Source organism: Lampetra planeri, chromosome 2 (assembly GCF_965212315.1).
Source record: "Lampetra planeri chromosome 2, kcLamPlan1.2.h2, whole genome shotgun sequence".
Classification (NCBI taxonomy): domain Eukaryota; kingdom Metazoa; phylum Chordata; class Hyperoartia; order Petromyzontiformes; family Petromyzontidae; genus Lampetra; species Lampetra planeri.
In genome coordinates, this window is record NC_136108.1 from 3,184,597 (window position 1) to 3,208,597 (window position 24,001).

The window sequence follows — 24,001 nt, forward strand, 5'->3', positions numbered from 1 at the left end:
AGGAATGTTTAGGATGTGGTGCAGGAGATGAGGCTGTACGATTGTAATCTGCATCGCTGGGACGATCCTGAATGAGATGGGATTGTGGTGATTTCTGATTCCCGGGGAGGGGCTTGTTTAAGGATTGTTTGGTATTGTGTGTTGAGGAGGCAGAGTGAGTGAATATGAGTTCATGGGTTATTAGGAGAGGATTTGGAGTTCAATATTTGTTCGTATAGGAAATGAAGGTAGGAGACTTTGCTGGAAGAATATGCAGTCAAGTTATATGTGCGGTAAGTGGAGAAAAATAAAGCAAGAAGCCAAACATACAAAGACCGCTTATGTTATAGATACCTCCTCCCTAGGCCACGTGTTTTGGGCTGTCCGACACGAATCGCAAGCTTCGTTGACATTTAAACAGAATTGAAAATCACGGGCATTCTAATGGCATCGCTTATGCAACATCAGGGCTGTGATGATACCAACGCGTGCTATGTCAGCATGCCCGATGGTGATCACGGTTCTATTTCCTCATCATCAGAGAGCTTCAGACAGCTCAAGAAGCGGCACAGCACAGCCTAGCCACGTGCCTCTGTGATAAGAGCTTCTTTTTATTATTAGGTTTGTGTTCTACCGCATCTTCCTTTTTTCTTTTCTTCTTCCGTGAGTGTTTGGGGTTAAGGAGCGGAGCTTATGGGATTATGCGGGAGGGGGCCGGGTTGGCGGGGGTTTGGTTTTTGCGGCGGCGCCGCCGGCCGGGTCGTCGCGCCCGGCTCGCGTCGGCGTCAGGAAGCGCTGGCAGTCCGGGTCGCCGCGCAGCACCGGCGAGCCCGTCACTTGCCGGCCCGTGTAGGGGTCCACACACCAGCACTCGCCGCGCCGCCCGTCCAGCGACGGCTTGCACTGGCGGGCAGAGAAACAACGGGGCGTGTCGGTCAAGACGGCGGGAGGTCGTAGGTCAGGGATCGAGGTCGGCCTGCTGCTCGACACGACACTCGGCACTCAAACTAGATTGGGTGAAGTTTTTAAAGTGGACGGATTGGACGGTCGGATAGATAAGAGGGACAAACAAGAAGTATGGACGGATGGGCATCGAGATTGACGGAGGGATTAATGGAAGGAAAAGACGGGCGGAAACACCTAGAGAAAGACAGAAAACCAAAGATGTAAAACGGAGACACAGACGGTTTGACGGGCGAAAGATGGGCAGACGCACAGTAAGACAAACAGGCACTTTATATATAAAAATGTGTATTATTATTGTTATCGACAGACTTGCCTGTTTGGAGATGTAGAGGCCGCGGCGGTCGCAGTTGGGAATGCGCATTGGGTAGAGGCCTTCGGGGGACTTGTCGCGGTCAGAAAGCTGCAGCATCCCCAGCCTGGTGAGCACCTGCTCCAGCTCAGTTTGGCACTGGGACTGTAGGCCGACAAACGAAGATCTCCCTTATCGCCTGCACAGACTGCTGGGGCAAACGCTGTCAACGGAGCACCAATGAAGGCCGGCACGGCACATGAGGGTGTGGGTGGCCAGCACCATGCACGACGGCCTTTTGTCTCCCCAGAGGCATCATTTGCACACCGCACCGGGTACTCATTTGAGGTTGAGTCGATCTAGGCGAGGCCTATGACTGGTTTATATCATTGTCACTGGCATTAGCCGAGAGCGGGAATCGAACTCGGGTTGCTGAGTTTGTGGTGCTGCGAGCTAATCAGTGCCAGATTATATTATCTTAGTAGCAAAAGTAGCTACATATGCTACGGGCCCCACACTTTCAAGGGCCCCGCGCTAAATGCTTTCAAGCTATCAATTCCGGTGTAGCGTGTTGCATGCATGTCGACCGTCTTTCACACCGTACGTAGTCAACCGTACTAATCGTAGATGCGAAACGTAATATCGAACATATACACTATTAACTAACACTGTCCCTGAACAAAGAAGGCCTTAGAGGTGGTACAGGCAACCTGACATCACAGAAATTGTATACTCTCCAGGCAGACATTGTACGACGCGATTACCTTTAAGAAATCAAAAAAAGTTATTGCATTTTTGTGAATCTATCAAAGTATGGTATTGTGTATATATATTTTTATTTTGTTGTAACCTCAACAGCAACGTCAAACGCACACCGCGGCGCGCGCCTCACCGGGGTGTGCTTGTTGTGTACTCGCATTCCGAACGGGTCCTCCTTCATCCCGTTGGGCCGGCCCAGGAAGCGCGCGTTCTCCTGGGCCTTGTGGAGGCTGCGCTCCACCGCGTCGGCCTTGGCGCTCTGCAAGGGCTTGGTGCGTGGCGGCGGCGGCGCCATCGCCGCCACCACCGGCGACGCCGGCGGCGCCCTCCCGCGGCCCCCGTGCCACCCGTGGGCGCTCACCTCGTGCGACTCCTCCGCCTCGTCGTGCTCGCCCAAGTCGCCCCGCTCGGCACCTGCGGCGCGTCACAACCAGAGTGTGGGGCAAGCGCCGGACGCGAGTAGCGCTTAAGAAGACCGGCATGGCACACGACAGGGGGGGGGGGGGGGGGTGTGGCCACAACGAAGCAACACGCCCGGGCCGCCTTTGTCTCCCAAGTGGCGATGTTTACACATCGCACCAGGGTATCTATTGAGACTGAGTCGATCTAGGGGAGGCCCAGAATCGGTTCAGATAATAGTAATCGTCCACTGGTGTTTGCCGTGAGCAGAAATAGAACTCGTGTCGCCGGGTTCGTAGCACAGCGAGCTCACCGCTATACCACCGCGTCTACGCGCACACGCACGCACACAGGGGGGCAAGCTCATTAGGATCGGTCTTGGGTCTGGATACCAGACCCAAGACCGATCCAATGGCAATGCTCGTGGAAGGTCACGGAGGCAGAGGGCAACTGATAAAAAGATGGACTGAAGGGAGTGGAGGAGGCACTAGAATGTAAAGGAACGACGTGGAAATAACAGCAGCAGCAGATGGGATGCGATGATCGCTAACGGTAGAGGACTGCTGCTACGTGAAGTCTGTGGATCCAGCATCATCTTGTCAAGGGGCTGGACGGGAGAAGAGAGATGGTTCTGGTGGTTGCCCATGCTTCAACAAGACCCTGAAGTCTAATACGTCGATGGTCTATTGCCGGTTACAAGATCGCTGCTTTTAAGACACGAGATGGTCATGCGCCAGTCTACCTCACCACTCTCATTTCTCTAAGCTCCCTTGTTTGCACATTCGACTCAACTAAGGTATTTTGGCTTAAGGCAGCCAATCTCCAAAACTGAAAGGTTTTCTCTGCTGCCCTGGTGGGCCCCCCAACTTCATGCACAGTGTTTTAGATGTCGGTTACAGGAGTGTGTGGTCTGACCATACCTCACCAAGCCGCTCAGTAAGGGTCGGTGGAACAGGGTTGTGTGACTGCTCCACACACGACCTTTCGTTTGATATTAGCCGCTGACCCATCACTGGGTTCGTAATACATCATCTTGGCGGAAGAATTAAATACATATTTTAATAAATTGTATACGCAGATTGGTGCAATCCAGACGACACCGTGCACATTACTGCGCGATTACCGTGGGAAAGTGCTGACGGCGATAGCTTCCCTAGCGAGCAGCGTCTCCTGACACGCAGTGCGTCTCCTCACACGCAGTGCGTCTCCTGACACGCAGTGCGTCTCCTCACACGCAGTGCGTCTCCTCACACGCAGTGCGTCTCCTCACACGCAGTGCGTCTCCTGACACGCAGTGCGTCTCCTGACACGCAGTGCGTCACCTCACACGCAGTGCGTCTCCTGACACGCAGTGCGTCTCCTGACACGCAGTGCGTCTCCTGACACGCAGTGCGTCTCCTGACACGCAGTGCGTCTCCTGACACGCAGTGCGTCTCCTGACACGCAGTGCGTCTCCTGACACGCAGTGCGTCTCCTGACACGCAGTGCGTCTCCTGACACGCAGTGCGTCACCTCACACGCAGTGCGTCACCTCACACGCAGTGCGTCTCCTGACACGCAGTGCGTCTCCTGACACGCAGTGCGTCTCCTGACACGCAGTGCGTCTCCTGACACGCAGTGCGTCTCCTCACACGCAGTGCGTCTCCTCACACGCAGTGCGTCTCCTCACACGCAGTGCGTCTCCTCACACGCAGTGCGTCTCCTGACACGCAGTGCGTCTCCTGACACGCAGTGCGTCTCCTGACACGCAGTGCGTCTCCTGACACGCAGTGCGTCTCCTGACACGCAGTGCGTCTCCTGACACGCAGTGCGTCTCCTGACACGCAGTGCGTCTCCTGACACGCAGTGCGTCTCCTGACACGCAGTGCGTCTCCTCACACGCAGTGCGTCTCCTCACACGCAGTGCGTCTCCTCACACGCAGTGCGTCTCCTGACACGCAGTGCGTCTCCTGACACGCAGTGCGTCTCCTGACACGCAGTGCGTCTCCTGACACGCAGTGCGTCTCCTCACACGCAGTGCGTCTCCTCACACGCAGTGCGTCTCCTCACACGCAGTGCGTCTCCTCACACGCAGTGCGTCTCCTCACACGCAGTGCGTCTCCTGACACGCAGTGCGTCTCCTCACACGCAGTGCGTCTCCTCACACGCAGTGCGTCTCCTCACACGCAGTGCGTCTCCTCACACGCAGTGCGTCTCCTCACACGCAGTGCGTCTCCTGACACGCAGTGCGTCTCCTCACACGCAGTGCGTCTCCTCACACGCAGTGCGTCTCCTCACACGCAGTGCGTCTCCTCACACGCAGTGCGTCTCCTCACACGCAGTGCGTCTCCTCACACGCAGTGCGTCTCCTCACACGCAGTGCGTCTCCTCACACGCAGTGCGTCTCCTGACACGCAGTGCGTCTCCTGACACGCAGTGCGTCTCCTGACACGCAGTGCGTCTCCAGCCCTCTCGCCTCCTGGACGAGCAACATTTCACCCTCCCCCTGACATTTCGCTCATTTCTTTCTGTCCTGCCTCGACAATTTTAGTTTGCGCCGCTAGCCTAAACGTCGCAGAGAGAAAAGCATTTACATTCGTGGTCAATTATAATCCACTATTGTCCGGTGGAAAACATTTTTGATCAGCAAATTGATGGGTCCGTTGCATGCCTGCTTCTTGCCCCTCTCCCTCCGTCTCCCCTTGCCACGTAAAATTTACTTCCCAAACCCTCATTAGGCTGGTCCCTCTAATGCAATGCCTATTATCTCTACCAATAAACCTGCCCTTCTAAACTTTGGCTGCCCACGAGGATGCCCTCCCTCCCCCTCGTGGGTGAATTCATTTGGGACATTCCATCGACCCCTAGGGGGGTCTGAAGCCACTCCGTTTGAAAAAAAACGGCACTTTTTATTTCATTAATCAATTTCGGGCAGTGTTTTTGTTGCCCTCGCGTCGATGGGAGTCCAGTTTACCATGGGAGTCTAGTTGATCATGGAAGTCCAGTTTACCATTGAAGTTCAGTTTGTCATGGGAAACCAGTTTCCATGGGAGTCAAATATATTATGGGAGTCCAGTTTACCATGGGATTCCAGTTTACCATGGAAGTCCAGTTTACCATGGGATTCCAGTTTATCATGGGAGTCTAGTTTACCATGAGAGTCCAGTTTACCATGAGAGTCCAGTTTACCATGGGAGTACAGTTTACCATGGAAGTCCAGTTTACCATGGGAGTCTAGTTTACCATGAGAGTCCAGTTTGCCATGGGAAACCAGTTTCTATGGGAGTCCAATATATCATGGGAGTCCAGTTTACCATGGGAGTCTAGTTTACCATGAGAGTCCAGTTTGCCATGGGAAACCAGTTTCTATGGGAGTCCAATATATCATGGGAGTCCAGTTTACCATGGGAGTCTAGTTTACCATGAGAGTCCAGTTTGCCATGGGAAACCAGTTTCTATGGGAGTCCAATATATCATGGGAGTCCAGTTTACCATGGGAGTCTAGTTTACCATGAGAGTCCAGTTTGCCATGGGAAACCAGTTTCTATGGGAGTCCAATATATCATGGGAGTCCAGTTTACCATGGGAGTCTAGTTTACCATGAGAGTCCAGTTTGCCATGGGAAACCAGTTTCTATGGGAGTCCAATATATCATGGGAGTCCAGTTTACCATGGGAGTCTAGTTTACCATGAGAGTCCAGTTTGCCATGGGAAACCAGTTTCTATGGGAGTCCAATATATCATGGGAGTCCAGTTTACCATGGGAGTCTAGTTTACCATGAGAGTCCAGTTTGCCATGGGAAACCAGTTTCTATGGGAGTCCAATATATCATGGGAGTCCAGTTTACCATGGGAGTCTAGTTTACCATGAGAGTCCAGTTTGCCATGGGAAACCAGTTTCTATGGGAGTCCAATATATCATGGGAGTCCAGTTTACCATGGGAGTCTAGTTTACCATGAGAGTCCAGTTTGCCATGGGAAACCAGTTTCTATGGGAGTCCAATATATCATGGGAGTCCAGTTTACCATGGGAGTCTAGTTTACCATGAGAGTCCAGTTTACCATGAGAGTCCAGTTTACCATGGGAAACCAGTTTCTATGGGAGTCCAATATATCATGGGAGTCCAGTTTACCATGGGCAGGAGTTGGCAATCTGCATCTCTGTATTCACATGCATCGCGGCTCTTGAAGTATTGCGGGGGTTTTTTCCGAATTAAATTTATTTTTGGCTATTTTTGTTCTTTTGGTTGCCAACCCATTTGGCCTAACTGATATAAAAAAAGACACTGACCTACTTTCGTGCCATTTCCAATAACGCCGCCTGTGCGGGTTAAACACACGACACGGTTTCACATGGATACGCGGCCGACAAACAGACGATTTGGGGTACATCAATTCTTAACGGCTCTGCGTCATTGGTGCTGGCGTCAGTTCCTCAACTGCAACATTTAACTGTGTTTACCAAAGGGGGTCTGCTTTTGCTTTTTGGATTCCCTCTAAAGAGTGCAATATATCACACCGGTGGTGGCTGTGGAGCCTGGCCGTTCAGCGGGACCATCCCTGAGCCAGCTTTGCACTCGGTCAAACGTTGTCATTCCTCCTGCAGCTGCCCTGTGATTCATGCCGGACACCACCAAAGCGCGTCGCCCGCTGCACTGTGGAACGTTAAAGACCCGTGCACGTAATACGCACACATCGCAAGTTTGAAAGAAAAAAAAAAACGCCCACAACTAAATAGCGAAAAACAAGTGGTACCTGTGTCATCATCAGATTTCTCAAACCAGTGTGTGAGAACCTCAATCGGTGCTCACCGTCCTTAAATAATGGGCACTGAACACTGAACTACCGCATACAATACGCGTGGGAGAAGAACCAACTTCAACGAAATTTACTTCCGTCAAACAAGCTGCAATGTTTGAATTGATCGGGGAGAGATGACGGCATAGGTTTTGATGACAGGGGTGGGCATTGTGTGAATCTTTGTGCCACAATTGCCCTTTGAAAGCAACAAAACTAAAGTGCCACGGCCCGCACACAAAATTTGACTTGCATGGAGATTTGACCACGGAGGTTCACGTGTCTCATTTGCATGTAGAAGAGTGACTTTTAAATTGCAGCAGTGAAATACAAGAAACAAAAAAAACGTTTCTGGAACTCACTGGGGAGTTGCAGCAGTGGGCGCATAGCTTTGTGCATCGCGCTATGAACCCGGCGACCTGAGTTCCCCAGACACGGTTAACATCGGTGGTGGCGGTTGCGGTGAGTAATATCCGAGCTGTTCTTGCAACCCCCCCAACCCAAATCACCAAACCACACTGACCAGTTTGGTAAAGTATGGTTAAAAACCCTCACGAACCAACACGCCATGGGGGCCTTGAATCAGCAGTGGATTAACACAAGTCTGCATATTAAATAATAAATGTATACTCACTAGGCATGTAAGACTACACCTGTTAATCAATGAAAACTGATTCTTTATCCCAAGAAACATGCATTAAATCATCCACGTGGGAATGCACGTTTACAATTTGCACTTAGGCGAATTGAGCAAGCCAAAACTGTACAAACTGTATAGAACATTTTAAAATCATTACAAATGAGACAGAAAATGTGGGCCAAAAACTATTTGGATTTAATTATGACCCCGAATCGTGACAATTTATTAAATGTAAAGGGGTGGGGGGAATTCAGGATTCAGTGAATTGTAACTTGCAAGGCCGTAATTATAATATACTAGCGCGAAGTACCCGGCGTTGTCCAGGCGAAAAAGACACACACACATCGACTTACACACAGACATCAACTCACACTCACACATCGACTCACACACACACATCGACTTACACACAGACATCAACTCACACACACACACACATCGACTTACAAACACATACACATCGATTTACACACACACATCGATTTACACACACACATCGACTTACACACATTATATTTGTCAGAAAGCCCACGTGAAGTCTGAGTAAAGTGTCAATCATTTATGTTGCGCTGCATGTGCAATATTTGTCGACAGTAGTAGCCGTCAATTATTGCATATTTGTTTAGTATAGTGTATAGCTGCACTTGCTTATGATAAATAGTATTATTTGTCTTGATTTGAAGCTTTGGTGACTGCAGGAATCCATACTCTTTGGTTATTTCGTTAAAGTCACGTAGATAGAAACGTCGTGATCTATTCATTTCCTATCTCCGTGACTTTACCGAAAAAAACAAAGAGTATTATTAGTGTTTCTTTGATGAAAGTGCAAGCAATCGTATTACAGTCAGCTTTCATTCACAGTCAGTGTCATCATGAGCAAGAGGAAGGGCGGCAGTGACATTCGTAAGTTTTTTGGGCAGCCTCAGAAAAGAAGAAAAGTAAGTTGAGAGCAGTAATAAAATGAGTACCAGTCAGATGATAGAAGTATACGGCGGTACAAGAGATGAGTCAATGTTTCTCGATATAATAATTGCCATTCAGATCAGAAATGGTTATTAATCCATTCCAGAACATCATGGCAAGAAACACCACTTGTTTACTGATAATATTTCCTTCATGTTCACTCTGGTACATTCAGAATAAAGAGAGAGGGAGAGAGAGGGCATGAGGATGCCGACAGAGCAGGGAGAGCAGGTGACATGGAGATGAGTGAGAAAAGGAGCAAATGTTGATGGTTAAGACCGAATAATGACATCACAACAGTCTAAACCTAATGTTAATTTAAGCTGAGATATTCCTCTAAGTATGGCTTCTCATGTGTATTTCAACTAATACAATCAAGCAGGGAGAGTGAGTTTGAGACAATGACAGACAGACAGAGAGAGAGAGGAGGTGCTTGGACCTCGCCCAAATCAGCCAAATGTTAATGTCATAACCTAGCCAAACCCTATCAAATAGGACACTCTACTTTCAGGAGAAATGGTTCAAAGATTAGACTTGGCTCCATTACAGCCCCTTCTTAAAGAGGTCCTCTGTTTCTATTGTGCGATACACTTTGCAACACAAAAGTCTAAGCTTACGTCAAAAGCAGATTCAGCTTTGGTCAAGACTGGCTTTCAAAATTGGAAGAAGGCACTGGAGAAATGTAGTGCGCATAAAAAGACAGCCAGTGTCACAAATTAGCTGTGATGATTCGGATTCAGGAGCCAAAACTTGTTAATGTGCAACTTTCACGTGAGCTTCAAAGACAGCAGCAACAAGCGAGAAGAAATCTTATGAAGATTGTTGGGGGTGTGAAGTATTGACATGGCAAGGTCTGGCTTTTCGAGGCGTTGATAAGAAGAGTGTGAATTTCAGCCAGCTTCTAAAGCACAAGGCAGAGGGCGATGCAGAGCTGACCACCGGGCTAAAAGGTCACTTTGATTTCACCAGTCCCCAAATGCTAAACTAAATTTTGAAGCTGGTGGGCAATACAATCGTCGAAAAAATTGCGTCGGAAATAACATCAATGCCAGTGGTCCACTTCGCACTTATCATTGATGGCACCCAGGAGCAGAGGTCGCAACCGGGTACCCGTACCCTACCCGATACCCGGCTACCCGTACCCGGCCGGGTACGGGTACCCGTTTGCGACCCTGGTGCGGCCGGGTACAGGTACGGGTAAGGAATCAAAACCCGTTTGCGACCTCTGCCCAGGAGATATCAGGAGTTGAGCAGGAGCCAATATGTTTCCACGTTTTAGATGCAGATCTACAACCAAAGGAATAATTCCTGGGACTCTTCGAAGTGTCATCAACGACAGGGCAAAATATAGCCAAGATGGCAAGTGATGTGATGATGCGTCTAGGCCTTCCTCTGTCCCAACTTCGAGGACAAACCTATGATGGTGCCGCAAATATGGCTGGACGATTGCAGGGGGTGCAAGCCATTTTAAGGAAAGAACAACCGCTGGTTATGTATTATCACTGTGGTCCACACCACTAGGAAGAGAATCAATGGGTCTGTAGCATGAATTGAGGGGCTTTTTTAATCAATCTGGCAAGTTAAAGGTGATTTTCCAGGAAATCGCTAAATCAGAGCATGGTTTCACCTCGTTGAAACCTCTCTGTCCCACCACGTGGACTGTTTGCCCCTCTGCCATCCGCTCAGTTCTCAGCCAGTATGAGTCAGTGCTGACAGCCTTTGAAGAAATGGCATCATGCAGCTCATCTGACACTTCAACTAAGGCCAATGGTCTTCATGGAACATTACTAAAAGGGAACACTGTGCTCGGCCTTGTATAGGCTGAAGACCTGATGGGGGATTTGGAGTGCCTGAACACCTCCCTGCAGCTTATAAACAGAGAGGAGCCCATTGATGTCTTGTTCGCAAAAGAAACTGCTATGGCAGCAAAATTGGACCTACAACCTATTCAGATACCTCATATCCGCAAACCTACAAAGCGTTACACCGGTCAGGCTGCAGCACATATCTATCCGGATGCCCAGTCTTTGTACAGAGCCCAATTCTCCAACGCCTTGGACACAGTGAATACTCAATTCATGGAGAGGTTTGATCAAGCTGGATTCCACAAGCTGCAGCAGATTTAAAATGTGCTGCTACGTGGAGACACGGACAAGGTGGTAGACGAGTCTTCTGAATTGAATTCAAGATGACTGCAGGTGCAGCTGGCCATGTTTGGGGCTAATTACACATATCAAACGAGCTCAGATGTTGCTAGCATTATTAGGGAGATGGTGCCAGAGGTGAGAGGTTTCTTCAGTCAGGTGGAAGCTTTAGTAAGGCTTCTGCTGGTCGTCCCTGCCTCCTCTGTAGAGGCTGGGAGGAGTTTTAGTGCCGCGAGGAGGCTTAAGACATGGCTTAGATCTTCGATGAGTCAAACAAGGCTGAATCATGTGGCCATGTGTCACGTGCACCAGGAGAAACTGGACAGACTGGATATTGAAGGAATATGCCGGTCTTTCATCGGTGTCAACGATAAGTGCAAAACGGCCTTTGGATCCTTTGCTTGAAGAATGGCAAGTCAAACAACTTGTCATTGCCTTTGAGAGGAGATGAGAGGATAGGAGAGCAGAGGAAAGGAGCAGAAATGACTGCAGAGCAGAGGAGAGGAAAAGAGAAGACTGGAGAAGAGAGGAGAATATAGCACCAGCTGAAGAGGACAAGATAGGACAAGATAGGAGAGCAGAGCAAACGCCCCTGCTGCCCACCCAAGTTTACTTGTAAATATGTAAATAAAAACAACAATTTGCTAAACCTTGGCCACAATACCTGGACTTGTCTTCATATAACAATGCATAGATTTCTGTTCATATGATTGTGGTTATGGTTGTACTTTATTCAACCCTAATCTCTGCCATTGCATACGATGAAACAAGAAAGGTAAACAAAGAAAACAGAGCAATGTAATACAAAGCACTATTAGATATTATTGTACAAAAAAAGTCCGTCCCATGTGTTAGTGAAATGTAAAATATTTTAGGCAAGAAATGGCAGGAAAATTTTTCAAATTTAGATTTTTTTCTGTGGGGGGCCCCCCGACCCCCTAGAACATTTGCCCCCCCCCCCCCCCCAAAGTTGATTCCACGGCTACGGCCTTGGTAACTTGTCATGAATTCGTTCGTGAATTTTCTGAGCGTGATAGCACCACTGATGTTCAGGTAACGATGACCTCACTGGCATAGCAAACAGGCAGCGTCGAGTTTGAGCTATAACCTTGTAAAGTTCAGACCTAAAGGCAAACCCAGACAATGCAGTGCAACTCAAACACCACAGTAAAACTCTCCCCCAATACAACGATGTATTTTGCTAACGTATTAGAAATACATAGACATGACATAGAGACGCTGGCAAGATAAGATATTAAGGACTGCACTGTGTACGCAGTTTTAAAAATACAGGCAACGGCACAGGAATGAACGTCAGAATCGGACAGAATGCAGCCGCCTTGACACGAGGTTAAAACCACGCAGGCACAAGGCAATTTAATGTTCACATAAAGCAGGCATAATTAGTTGTGTGTGCACTACACCCCTGCCACACGAACACCCTACACCACCAGTGGAAACACAGGAGTACCTAAGGTTTACTCTGCTGATTGTTGTTCAAAACTCACATTATGCGACGTCCCCTGGGTGGGTAAAACGAGCGCCATCTGTGAGGCTACGACGCCTGGGTAGGAGGTCAGCAGAGGTCAACCCAGGCAGGGATTAGTCCCTGCCACAGGAACGTGGCATTTTCACCACTGGATGACATCCATCAATCAATGTGAGGCTGTACCTTCCCACTCCGGCAAAAGGATCGTCATTGGCCTTGTTTCCTCTTCCTCTCCTTCTAGATATTGAACGTATGCTATTTCTTCATTTCTTAACCCGAGGTGAGAATCACCAAACTGTCATTTGAGAACAGGGCCAGTTGTATGTTAATGATGATGATACCTCGCTAATCGTAACGTGATGATAATAGTGTTTCATAACAATTATAAAGTGACTTGATCACAGCAATCCTGGGTAATCACGGTAATTACCGGCATCGTTGTGCAAAGCACGCGACGCTTTGTCGCCAATTGCTGGTGGATCACAGATGTGTGGAACTCCCAAAGCCGTAGAGTTGTGCTGAGGCGAGGGCCGGTGGTTCTTAATCGTAAATTGCACTGGTCAACAAAAAAAATAACATTTTTTTCTGGCCTGGACTTTTGCAGCTGTTTTAGACTAATATCAGGGTGCTGATTCCAAATCTGATCTCAGATTTGCTCTACCCCATCTCATTTTATGCTATCGGCATACCCCATTTTAATTGATTTTACCCGAAATTAACTCTGTCACTTATGATTGCAAGTTGTTGCGAGTCAGTGACTGCTTTAGTGTTAAAATATGGTGCTGTATTTTTAGGATAGTGTGTTTATAATATCATTTTATGTAGATATCCACATCTGTTTAATATTTCTCTTCTGCAGTTTTTATTGAAAATTCAATATTTGATATCTCAAAAACCTTATGTGATAGACAAAAACTGATGCCAGATTTGGAATCAGCACCCCAAAATTACCTTAAAAGCGTTGGAATACCTTATGCCAGAAAAAGTGTCTTGACCAGTGTTGTTTTTTTTATGTTAACAAAAACATAGCGGGTTTGATGAAACAAAGTACACGTTGTACTTACGTTGCCGCGTGCTTCATTTGTGTTTTCGATAATTTACCTTCGAATAAAACCTGGCCACGTCTCGCACCCCCCCCTCCCCCCATAAAAGGGCATCTCGCACCCCCAGGGGGAGCACCCCAGGTTAAGAACCACTGAGCTGGAGGCTGGAAGTTCAGCCAGTGGGTTCGTGAATCAGCGTCTGTGCAGCCCCCCCCCCGCCCCATGTCACTGTTATTCATTTAGTATGCGAGGTGAGGTTTCTCAGGTTACTGCCGTTTCCTCCCCCCCCCCCTCACGTGGAAGTTAAAATAGACAGAGCGCCTTTATTTTTAACCGCGTGCGAACCCAATCAGAGACACGTGTCTTCATTCCCACCCCCCCTCCTCGCACGAGACCTGGCCGTGTCCCAAAAAAACAAATGCACGGGTAGAAATCAAGAATTAGAAAAAAACAAGTTGAAAGGCATCAAAACAAGAGACAAAAACAAACATTAAGCAACAACAATAAAACACGTGCAGTTTCAATGGGAAATTGGCCAAAACATCCTGCAAGCAGGACCTTCCTGGAAGGAGGGTGATGGGTCAGCCGGTAGAGGACCAGTGACTGTGGCGTAGCTACCCAGAGTGCACAGGGCCCACGGGCCGATGGGAAGCAGCACCGCGATATGACGAGTGGTGGGCCAGGGGGGGCAGTGATTCAACGGAGATCTCCACTTCATTCCTTGCACCAAAGGTCCACGATACCCACGCTATACCACTGACAACACGTGGGGGGGGGCTTGCATGGATACATAAATGACATTAGTTTATTATTAATTATGATGGTGTTGATGGTCATCATCGTTAGATCCCATCACTGGGCTATTCACAGTTCGTCATCATTATTGCTATATAGTGCGATTTGACGTGGGGGGGGGAGTTGCTATTGTGAGTGGCAGGAATGTGAATGAATGAGTAACTCGGAATTGTCAATGAATAACCAGTTAGTGTTCAAGGCAGCAACGTCAACAAATATCTCTGATCAAACACGCAGCGGCCTGGCCTCCGCTCTCGTCTCAACTCTCCCCATCGCTCCAGCCCTCACGCTCACCACGCTCTCATCGCGTCTCTGCGGAGGGGCTCGTCAAGAAATCGGGGCCTTGCGCGACCCTTCGAGGGGAGAGGCGCACGCGCGGTCACGAATCGCGCAGCGCGGTCACGCACCCGACCCACAAGTCACAACTCCCACTGCATATACTCGGTCACGCGCCGAGACGAAACGACCACTGGCTAGACAACAACAATAAAACAACGAGTGACTTGTATGGCTTTCAGACTTCCGACTCGCATTATCATCATCATCAGCTATAATCACTCCGCTGTTGGGTGAAGGTCATCGCCATTCCTCGTGGCCATGCAGATTTTACGAGAGTCATTATTATTCTCACCAATTGAAATAAACTACAGGTCACGATGGGATAGTTTGATAAAGAAGGCTGGAAGGTGCAGCACAACATAAACGGCATGTACAACACGTTACCCGAGTAACAAAAAATCGACTAGCAATTATGTACGTCGTAATCTTTGTTTCATCACATGGAATGACCGACTGGTCAAAGGAATGTAGAATTCCCGCCACTGTTTCGGGGCCGTGAACGGGTTAAGCACTGCCCTCAAACGTGTAGAGCATGGACACACTTTTATTCGTCTTATATATCCAAGAAAATCTCTTCGAATCGAGACTTGGTCTCGTAAAAGGTTACATTGGGGATGTTTGGCTAATGCCGCAGGCATGAGTGTGGCAGGAAATTGGAGGACAAGCAGAGTCCACCACGTGTGTCATTGGTTAACTCGAATTCTCTGGTGTTACCAATCTACTTTCCATACTGCCATCTGCCGGTGAACTCGTAACTCTACAACAAAGAATCAACATAGGTCAATAGCTACGACTATGAGGCCTTAAAATAAAAAAAATAGGGATCGTTTCGGACAATGACCCCTCTACATAGCACACAGAGAGGTCAAATACAAGCGTGGATAATACGAGTTGGATATTTTAGACCACGGGGCCTGATGAGAATTACATTTTTTAAATGCATCCTGATGGCAAGTTTGTAATTTGGCATGGCGATAGTCACCTAATCGTAGCTATTGAGTAATCGACAAAAACTTAAATAACCAAAATGTCGTGCTTGTTGCACCATTGGCAGCGCAGTAGAATATAACAACTAGAAATTCTGCGAAAGTGTCCAACTCCCGCAACAACAACAAAAACACGAATTTATCTCCGCAAAACCCAAATGTTACAGGCGCGCACCACGGCCCAATCTACTGGACATCTGTGAAAAAGAGATTTCTAGCTCATAGGATTCCTCCAGTATAAATATATATTCTGATCATGCAGCGGAACCTCAAGACTTTTGCTTTGGCGAATCTCCCAAATCAAGACCACTGGTCGCCCCCCCCCCTCCACCGCCACGCGCCCTTCCTTCCATGTGAGCTTTTCACGAGTTGAGAGCCATTTGTGCGAATGTCAGCATCGCGTTATCACTGCGCCGTGCATGCGTCGCTCGCGCGCTGAAATGCAACGCGTTGTTTATCGGGAACAACTCGAGTTTCGTCGCTTCTGGAGTGCGGAAAGCGTGGCCGAGTTCGCCGCACGTGTTGCTGCTGTTGCTGCTGTTGCTGCCTCCTCCTCATCCTCCTCCCTTAACGCAAATCACATCGCCGCAATCACTCTGTCGTCGCATGAAAACGAGTGCCACCCTATATCTACCGCACTGACCCAGCCACCCCCTTATTCCACACTCAACGGAGAGGTGAGGGCAGCAAACGAGTTGGGATGATCAGGCATAAAAAAAACACTAGCGATGGCGTAAATGGAAACTCCAGACGTTGAACGTTGGAGGGGCCGTAACTTTGCTCCTGGCGAGGTACATGCTAGCCAAACAAACACTACCCCGAACCATCCAACTAGCCACTCATACTAGCGCTAATGCGCACTCTGACCCTAACCAATACCTCAATGGGGATTCAACACAGCAACCATCGCCCCCCTCTCCCCATCGTGAAACAGTGGCAGGAACTTCCTAAAAAAAAAAAATCACGATAATCAGGATTTTCCGGGAAATAAAACCTTCATGATATTACTCTAACCAGCCGGCAAACCGCGAGTGTTAGTCCTAGCACTGATCCTAAACGTGATCCTAAACCAGCCACTAGCACCAGCCCTCCCATCGACACTAACCTTGACAAAGCAACAACCCCTGATCGACTTCCCACTCTGCCCCTGACCAACGAGCTCAGCGCACGCTGTCTTACTGCATCGTCCCGAACAAGGGCCCTAACCAACTAACCACAGACTCGTACGAGCGACCAACAATGACCATTGATGCGACTGCTATCCCCACCTCCGGCGTTTCGCTAGGGCACCCCCCCCCTCTCCCCTCTTTTCATTTGTTTCCATCTCTCTTTTTTTTACGATCAGTGGAAACAAGAAGATGCTCGGTGTAGTCGGCACTTTGCTTCGTTCATCATTTCGTAATTTTTTTAAAAAAACTTTGCTTTATGTAAACCCCCACCTCTCGCTCACTCTCTCGGTCACTCTCGTTCTGCACGCAGCCCTTCTCGGAGTCCAACGGCCTCCCACGGGTAGCTCATAATTACATGCAGAGCAGTTTTGGTGTTGGTGGTGCACGCGTGGACGGCGCCGACTGAAGCGAAGCCCGAGACGGAGTCACGTGCGAAAGGACACGCGCCGTCGAGTGCTTTGTGGGACCTTGATCGAGCAGTGGCTGGAGAACGATGATGTGTGATTGACACGGATCCGAGCGAGCGAGGGGCGGGGCGGCTGCGGTGTGTGGTGGGGGGGGGATGTGCCCGAACGGGGAGTGCCCTCTCAGTCACGTAGGCAGCGTGGCCATGCATGGCGGGGGCTGGCAGCCTTCACGAGTGCTGGAGGGGGTTACCGTCCCCTCGCCTGAGTGACACCCGCATCACAGCCCTGCCAGCTGGCAACCCAGCATCCTCCTACTCCTCCTTAACCCATCCCCCACCACTGTGGAGATACCCATACCCAGGGGATTCATTTGTCACTCGATATTTTACGGAACGCTGCTCCTGCTGGCTTGGAGTGGAGTTTGCGTGGAGTCCGGCACGGTCACTAGAGTACAATGCTTATTATGATTACACATCTATATTATCGTATTGTATATTCCTAGAATCGTGTGGACATGTTTCTACGAATATAGGGTACGACGAGGTGAAAATAAGGCGAGATGGACGTGGAAGTGGCCAATAGAACCCCCTTCCCCTGTAAAAGCGTTCAAAACTGTTCGGGTTGAAATGAAGCACTGCCTATACCTGCCCGTACCTGCGCAGCTTTTACAGCGCTATTATCCTCTCCTTCCGGGGCGTCTGATGGATGTTCCGTTTCAAATTAATTGTTGAGACAAGGCCATTTGCAGTATGTGTGTGTTTTTTATGCATGTTAAAAACAAACAAACTAAAACAATTACAGACAAAGTTCACATTTAGGAAATATCTCCATACTTGGGCCAGTTTCGTGTTTGCTTGGCTGGCCTGTGCTGGAGATCGTTATTGGCTTGTGAGGCCCCCCCCCCGTTGGGAGTGCAGCCATGGAGGCATTGGAACCGAACTCTCACGGAGGTCTACAATGTCGGGTTTTCAAAGTGTGATCCGCAAACTTCGCGTGAATAGCGAGTGGCAAACGTGAGCAATGAACTGCACAAGCGCCCGTTGATGATACATTGTAATATATGAATTAAGTCGAATGAGAAATACGGTGCATTAGTATGAATATACAGAATTATATGTAATGGCAATGTTCTTAAATCATTCATTATCCGACAGTTAATTGTAGTTATTTTTTCTATTATCTCGATAGTTTTAGCCAGGTGCGTGCAACTAAAACAGGAGCCAGATGCTATGTTGAAGGAATTAACTCATAGAAGGGGATTACATTATACTGTAGAATGACCTGCATTTTAGCCTGAGCCTTGCTAATTTTTTACAATCATTAATAAATCAATGATTGCAAGAAGGTCTCCTCACATGGGTTACGGGGAGGGGGGGGATTGTTTGACCATACTTCACCACGCCAACCAGTGCTAAGGTTGGTGAAGAAGGTTTGGGTTAGACCCAGGGACAATTCAGATATCACTCGTCTTCAGTGTTGCTGGCTGTTGCCGGCAATTCATTGAACTCGGGTTGCCAAGTTCGCATCACAGTGCAGCTAACCACTGGCCCCCCAGAGTCGTCATTGCATTCGCAACTGAATGCGTGCCGTTGTTCTTGCCCAAGTCTTTCCGCAAGGGAAATGATAAAGGTAGCTGTGCCTTTTAAAAAAGAGAAAAATCTCAGTGGAACACAGTCGTGCACTTTACACCTCCCTCCCTCCCTCCCCCTCCCCGCATTGAGCACCGTCGCTGATAAAGAAGCAGTGCAAAGCGCCGTGCCAGAGATCACTGAGCGTTTGCTGCACACATCGGCCGAGCGAGTTATCTTTCCGAGTATTGAGATTCGGTGAAACGAACATATCTGGCAGAACGTACACACCGACAACTGATGCCAGCAGCTTCTCGGGGCATGTTTTAGATCCAATACATTCTGTTTCCACAAATTTTTTAAACATGCAATTGAGCCCGTGTTGGATAGTTAACATCGTCAACTTGATCATCGTTATTACCAACCAGGCCCACGGCGCCGTGTCACATGGCTACGATGGTGACCCTAAACACGGTCCCATAGCTGCGCGTATAACACGACCACTGTGGGGTGATGTTCGTGACCTACTCAGAGGGGTTATGGATTAGGAGGGGCGGGGGTGAGGAGGGGTGAGGAGGAGTGGGGAGGGGGTATTTTCTAGTGACTTAAAGGGATGGGACCTCCGGGTATTAGGCATGTAGGGTTACTGACCTCGTGGCAAAGTGACATTGACAGGCATCTCCGGCCAATGAACGCCAGTTAATCTTAGCGAGAAGTAGCAGCAACACGCATCAGCAGCAACAAGCATCAGCAGCAGCGGCAGCAGCAGCAGTGTGTGCCTTTCTTTGCATACTGTATTCTATTTCATAATTCGACTTTGGAGTTTTGACTCGGCCTGCTCACCCACCCACCCACCCAGCCGACCCCAATCCCCGCGCGCCGCCACCACCACCACCACCCCCACAACTCCTCTCCCCGCGCACGTGCAGAGCGCGCTGCGACACGCACAGGAACGTGGCACAGCGCTCTCTGCCCGCTGACTCGCTCACTCACCAAAGGGGCGTTGTTATCATCCAAGTCATCCGACGTTGTCCGGACAACCGCGCTATATTAAGGGGCGAATTGTCCATTCGCTAAAGCGGTCATGCAGCGCTGGCTTTTTTGTTGTTGTTGTTGGGGAAGCTGTCGGCGGTCTCGGGAGTGAGACGCGCGAAGTCGCACGAGCCGGCTTGCGTTGTTGCGGCTTTCGCGGTGCGCATGGGGTGGGCGCGTTTCGGTGACCAGGGGGGGCGGGGGGTGTTGTTGGGGATGGATGGATGGATGTGCCTTTGTGGCCGAGAAGTTTGTCTATACGAAACTCGCAGTAAACGGCACCCGACCATGAACAATCCGTCCGTGGGGAGTTCAGATGGGAGCTCAGTCATGGGCAGCCGGGTAAAAGAAAAAAAAACCCAACAACTGAAACGCGTCACGACCAACTCGTAGCTAGGATAGAAAGCAAGCGGGCTAATGTTAATAAAGTAGCGACGTCGAGTCGCTCCTTGGAAAAGGCAGCGTACAAAGCTCAGGGCTCGTGGAGACAACAAAATGACACAAAAGACACGAAGGGGGGTGTATGCTGAACTGAAGCCTCGACTACTGATGCTCACCAGCTGTTCCCCGTGGCCGTGGTTAACGATGAGTACGCAATGAGCACGTCTTGATCCCGACATAACGAGGATGTATCTTGCGATTTTGCCTTCTTAATCACGGCTCCTTGTGTCACAGGCAGGCCCAAGCATAATACCCAGACTCATTATGTCAAAAGGAAACCTCCTTTGGCTGGGACAGTGATTATCATAAATGTGGAAGACAATAACGATGCTAATAATGCCCTGTATCTATCCAGAAAAAGTTCACCGAGTTATTTTGAGGAAGTGCCTACATTGGGACGTTGGGCTAATTTCATTCGGCCTAATGAGTAATTGGCATGTGGGGGAGGAGCCAGGGCACCCAGAGAAAACCCATGCATACGAAAAAACTGCGCTTTGCACAGATGGACACACGAATCCATCGTTGTGCTGCCATATACTGCCCACCTCGAAGCCAAATCGTACAACACCTGGTATCCCCCCCGTTCAATCTCCAATCCAAGTAGTTAACGAGGCTCAACTTCAAGGGTGACTACGGTCTTAGAAAATAGCGTCAACAATCATCATGGAAGCGCTAATTAATGGCAACACAGTCATCAATGGGACTAGCTGGCCACACTTCAAAGAAGGACCCTCCCGAAAACGCTTTTGACTCATTGAGGCTTTGTTGGATAAATGCGGGAGGCATTATTACTCAACACGCTCACGCGTCCATTTAAATCGTGCTCACAACGGATGGTGGGTTTGGCTCGTGGCCGTGCGGTCTCAGCACACACCTGCCGTGTCGGCCTCAGCGGTGGGGCCCCCTGCGTCTCCGGCGCGAACGCAGTGGCCCAGCCCCTCGATGAGCTCGTGCAGGGGCCTCTCGGTGCCTCCCCGTGGCACGCAGCGAAGGCCGAACCCGCAGCGCGCCGTGTAGACTCCGCACGGCGCCCCCTCGACCAGCGCGCACGCGGGGCAGCATCCGCAGCCCGGCTCCCGAACCAACTCAACGCACTCGGAGGTCGGAGGCGCCGGCGGGCACCGGGATATTCGCTCCTGGGTGCAGGTCGGGCAGCGGAATGCCCCGTCGGCCCGAACCCCAGGGCCGGGCCTCCACGCAGCCAGGGCGGCAAGAGCGAGCAGCAGCACCCAGCAGGAGCGCATGGCCAGCAGCGCCATGCGGGCCCAGCGCAGCTCGGGAATGAGTCCGCAACGCGGCTCGGAAGCGAAGCGAGTAGGCGAGACGGGGAGATCGAGCTCAGAGGATGAGAGACTGAGTCACGGGACTAGGCGTGTGTGCGGTTTGGAGTTGCTTCGGCGCGCGCACGCACGCACGCACACGCCCCGCACTCGCTCCACGCCCGCGCAATGCACACAAAGCGGAGCGGCGGCGGTAGCGTGCGATGCGCGGCGCACACAGCTCAGCCACACAAAGCTCTTCTTAATTGCGGACTCGAGGGGAGCACACACACACTCACTCACACACACACGCGCGCGCACGCGGACCCAATTGCGCACACGCCCGCAGAGAGCGTGCGCACTTGATTGTACACGCGTACGCAGGGCACGCACTCAAGGAACAACGATCGCGCACTCACACACACTCACTCACACACTCACACACACTCACTCACACACTCACACACACTCACTCACACACTCACACACACTCACTCACACACTCACACACACTCACACACACGCACACACGCACGGAAGATCACACCGTCACAACGTCGTCGTCTCCCGCACCTTGGCTATGCACATAACTCGCTTTAAAACAAAAAAAAACAAAAAAAGAATTCAACACCGCGCTGGTCACACAACAAAGACCGCGACTTCTCCTCCTCGGTCCGATGCCTTCGTGCGTGCGCGTGCGCGTCGCGCGGATGGACGGACGGGTGCGAAAGTGCCCGGGCACCCAAACACTGGCGAGGCGATGTCTCTCTTACCTGCGCAACACAGGTAATGATCGGAGTGTGACGCGACCCTACGCGCGCAGGAGTGAGGCGGGAGCTACCCAGTGAGAGTGAGCGAACGCGGTTTTGGGCGGTGCCCTAGGAGGAGCGAGTGTAAGTTGGAGAGGGTGGGGGTGTGCCGATGGGGGGTGCTGCTGCTGCTGGTAGTAGTGGTGGTGGTGATTGTGGCGGTGGTGGTGGGGTTGGATGGTGGGGAGGCGAGGCACTTTGAGTACGACCCACGCCCCTCGCCACACACCACCCGCCCCGCACACACGCACTCTCTCCCCTCTCTCGCTCTCCGCTCTCGGCCATGCCCGCAAACTCAGCTTGGCTCCCTCCCGGCGCGTAAGTGTCACAAAGTCCGTTCCACCTCCCGTGCACTGCAGCGCAGGTTCGCTGAGTCAGCGGCTTCCCCTGTTGGGCTTTTTTGCTGGGAACTCGAAAGTAGCGTGCGCTTGGGCTCGTTCCTGGCCGCTCGCTTGACACCCCCGCTCGCTTGACACCGCAGATTCACAGAGTCGGCAAAATCACGTTGAAATAGGACGCACTCACCAGAAACGCGAGGGGGACCTTGGTACAGATGCTGACGGTGAATAAAAAACCTGTACAACAGTTGACTTAAGGTCACGCTTTTTCACGGTTTTGTATTAACAATGCCATCGGAGACGCATGCACGTATGTGATTGCTGCCAGTAAGACCCACTCTGTCTCCATCCGTGGTGTCGTGTCTGCAACCTACACACTGCACAGTTTATTTCTATAGTAGGCCGACATGTCAGCCTGCACGCACTCTGGCACGCCGATTTATCATCATCAGTTGCACGATCACCATTAGTAGCAGCAATGGCACCGTCATAAATAACAGACTCAGCAGCATTCATAATTATAGGAGCAGTAACGGCAGCAGTGGCAGCATCATGATTATTACGACTATCAACAGTGGCATCATCAGTAGCAGCAGGAGCGTGCATCATCATCATCTACAAAATGAGTAGAAGCCACGGCACCATAAACTTCGTCATCATCAGCCCTCACAGTAGCGGAGCAGCAAGTCCATAAGAGAGGTTTTTTTTGGGTTAGATCGCGTAAATATAAATGTGTCGTTAAAACCGCCACCACCCGACACAGCCAATGAGTAAGGTTTTGTTATAAACAAAAACATGCCAATTCAAAACAAAACATGTAAATTCGTTACTAGTCCAGCACACCGGTGTTGGAGTGCTGTACTAGTAACGAATTGACACGTTTTGTTTACGTGACAAACCTTACGAATTGGCTGTGTCGGGTGGTGGCGGGTTTAACGGCACATTCATATTTACGTGCTCTAACTCCCAAAAAAACTCTATTGTGGATAATATTGGTCACGAAAGCCCCCTACTACTACTACGTGTTAAACATAGCAGCAAGTGTGGATGAAATCTTCACCCGAAGCTAATGCGACGGTCTCGACACGTTACTCTCTCGCACGCTTGGCTCGCACACAGGGGGCAACGATGATATCACTCCCTGCGTCGTATTGTGGGCCCAACCCTTGAGCGTGACCTTATTGAAATTGGGGGTGGTGGGGGGGCTCACAAACAAAAAGACTCGGGGAGTGATGGAGGGGGGTGCTGACGACACACTTTGAACGCTTACACAGAACGAGGACCGCTCCTATCGACGCATGAGACGGCGCTGCGTTTCTGCCCTTCTCTCTCACGCTTTAATTGCCACTGGCGTGAAATATCCTCACAACTTTTAGAGATTTTCATTTTAGTCGCTCCAAGCCTGGAGTGT

At 50.1% G+C, this 24,001-nt stretch overlaps 1 protein-coding gene across 1 annotated transcript; it reads right to left on the minus strand.

Moving 5' to 3' along the window:
• Positions 1–584: 584 nt before the first annotated feature.
• On the minus strand, positions 585–22,208 carry LOC144724784 (insulin-like growth factor-binding protein 2). Its single transcript, XM_078604175.1, has 4 exons — positions 21,059–22,208; positions 2,127–2,407; positions 1,259–1,399; positions 585–882 (listed from the first exon to the last, which is right to left on the minus strand). Exons 1-4 carry the CDS (start codon positions 21,441–21,443, stop codon positions 679–681), a joined length of 1,011 nt encoding a protein of 336 aa, XP_078460301.1. The 5' UTR covers positions 21,444–22,208; the 3' UTR covers positions 585–678.
• Positions 22,209–24,001: the final 1,793 nt, after the last annotated feature.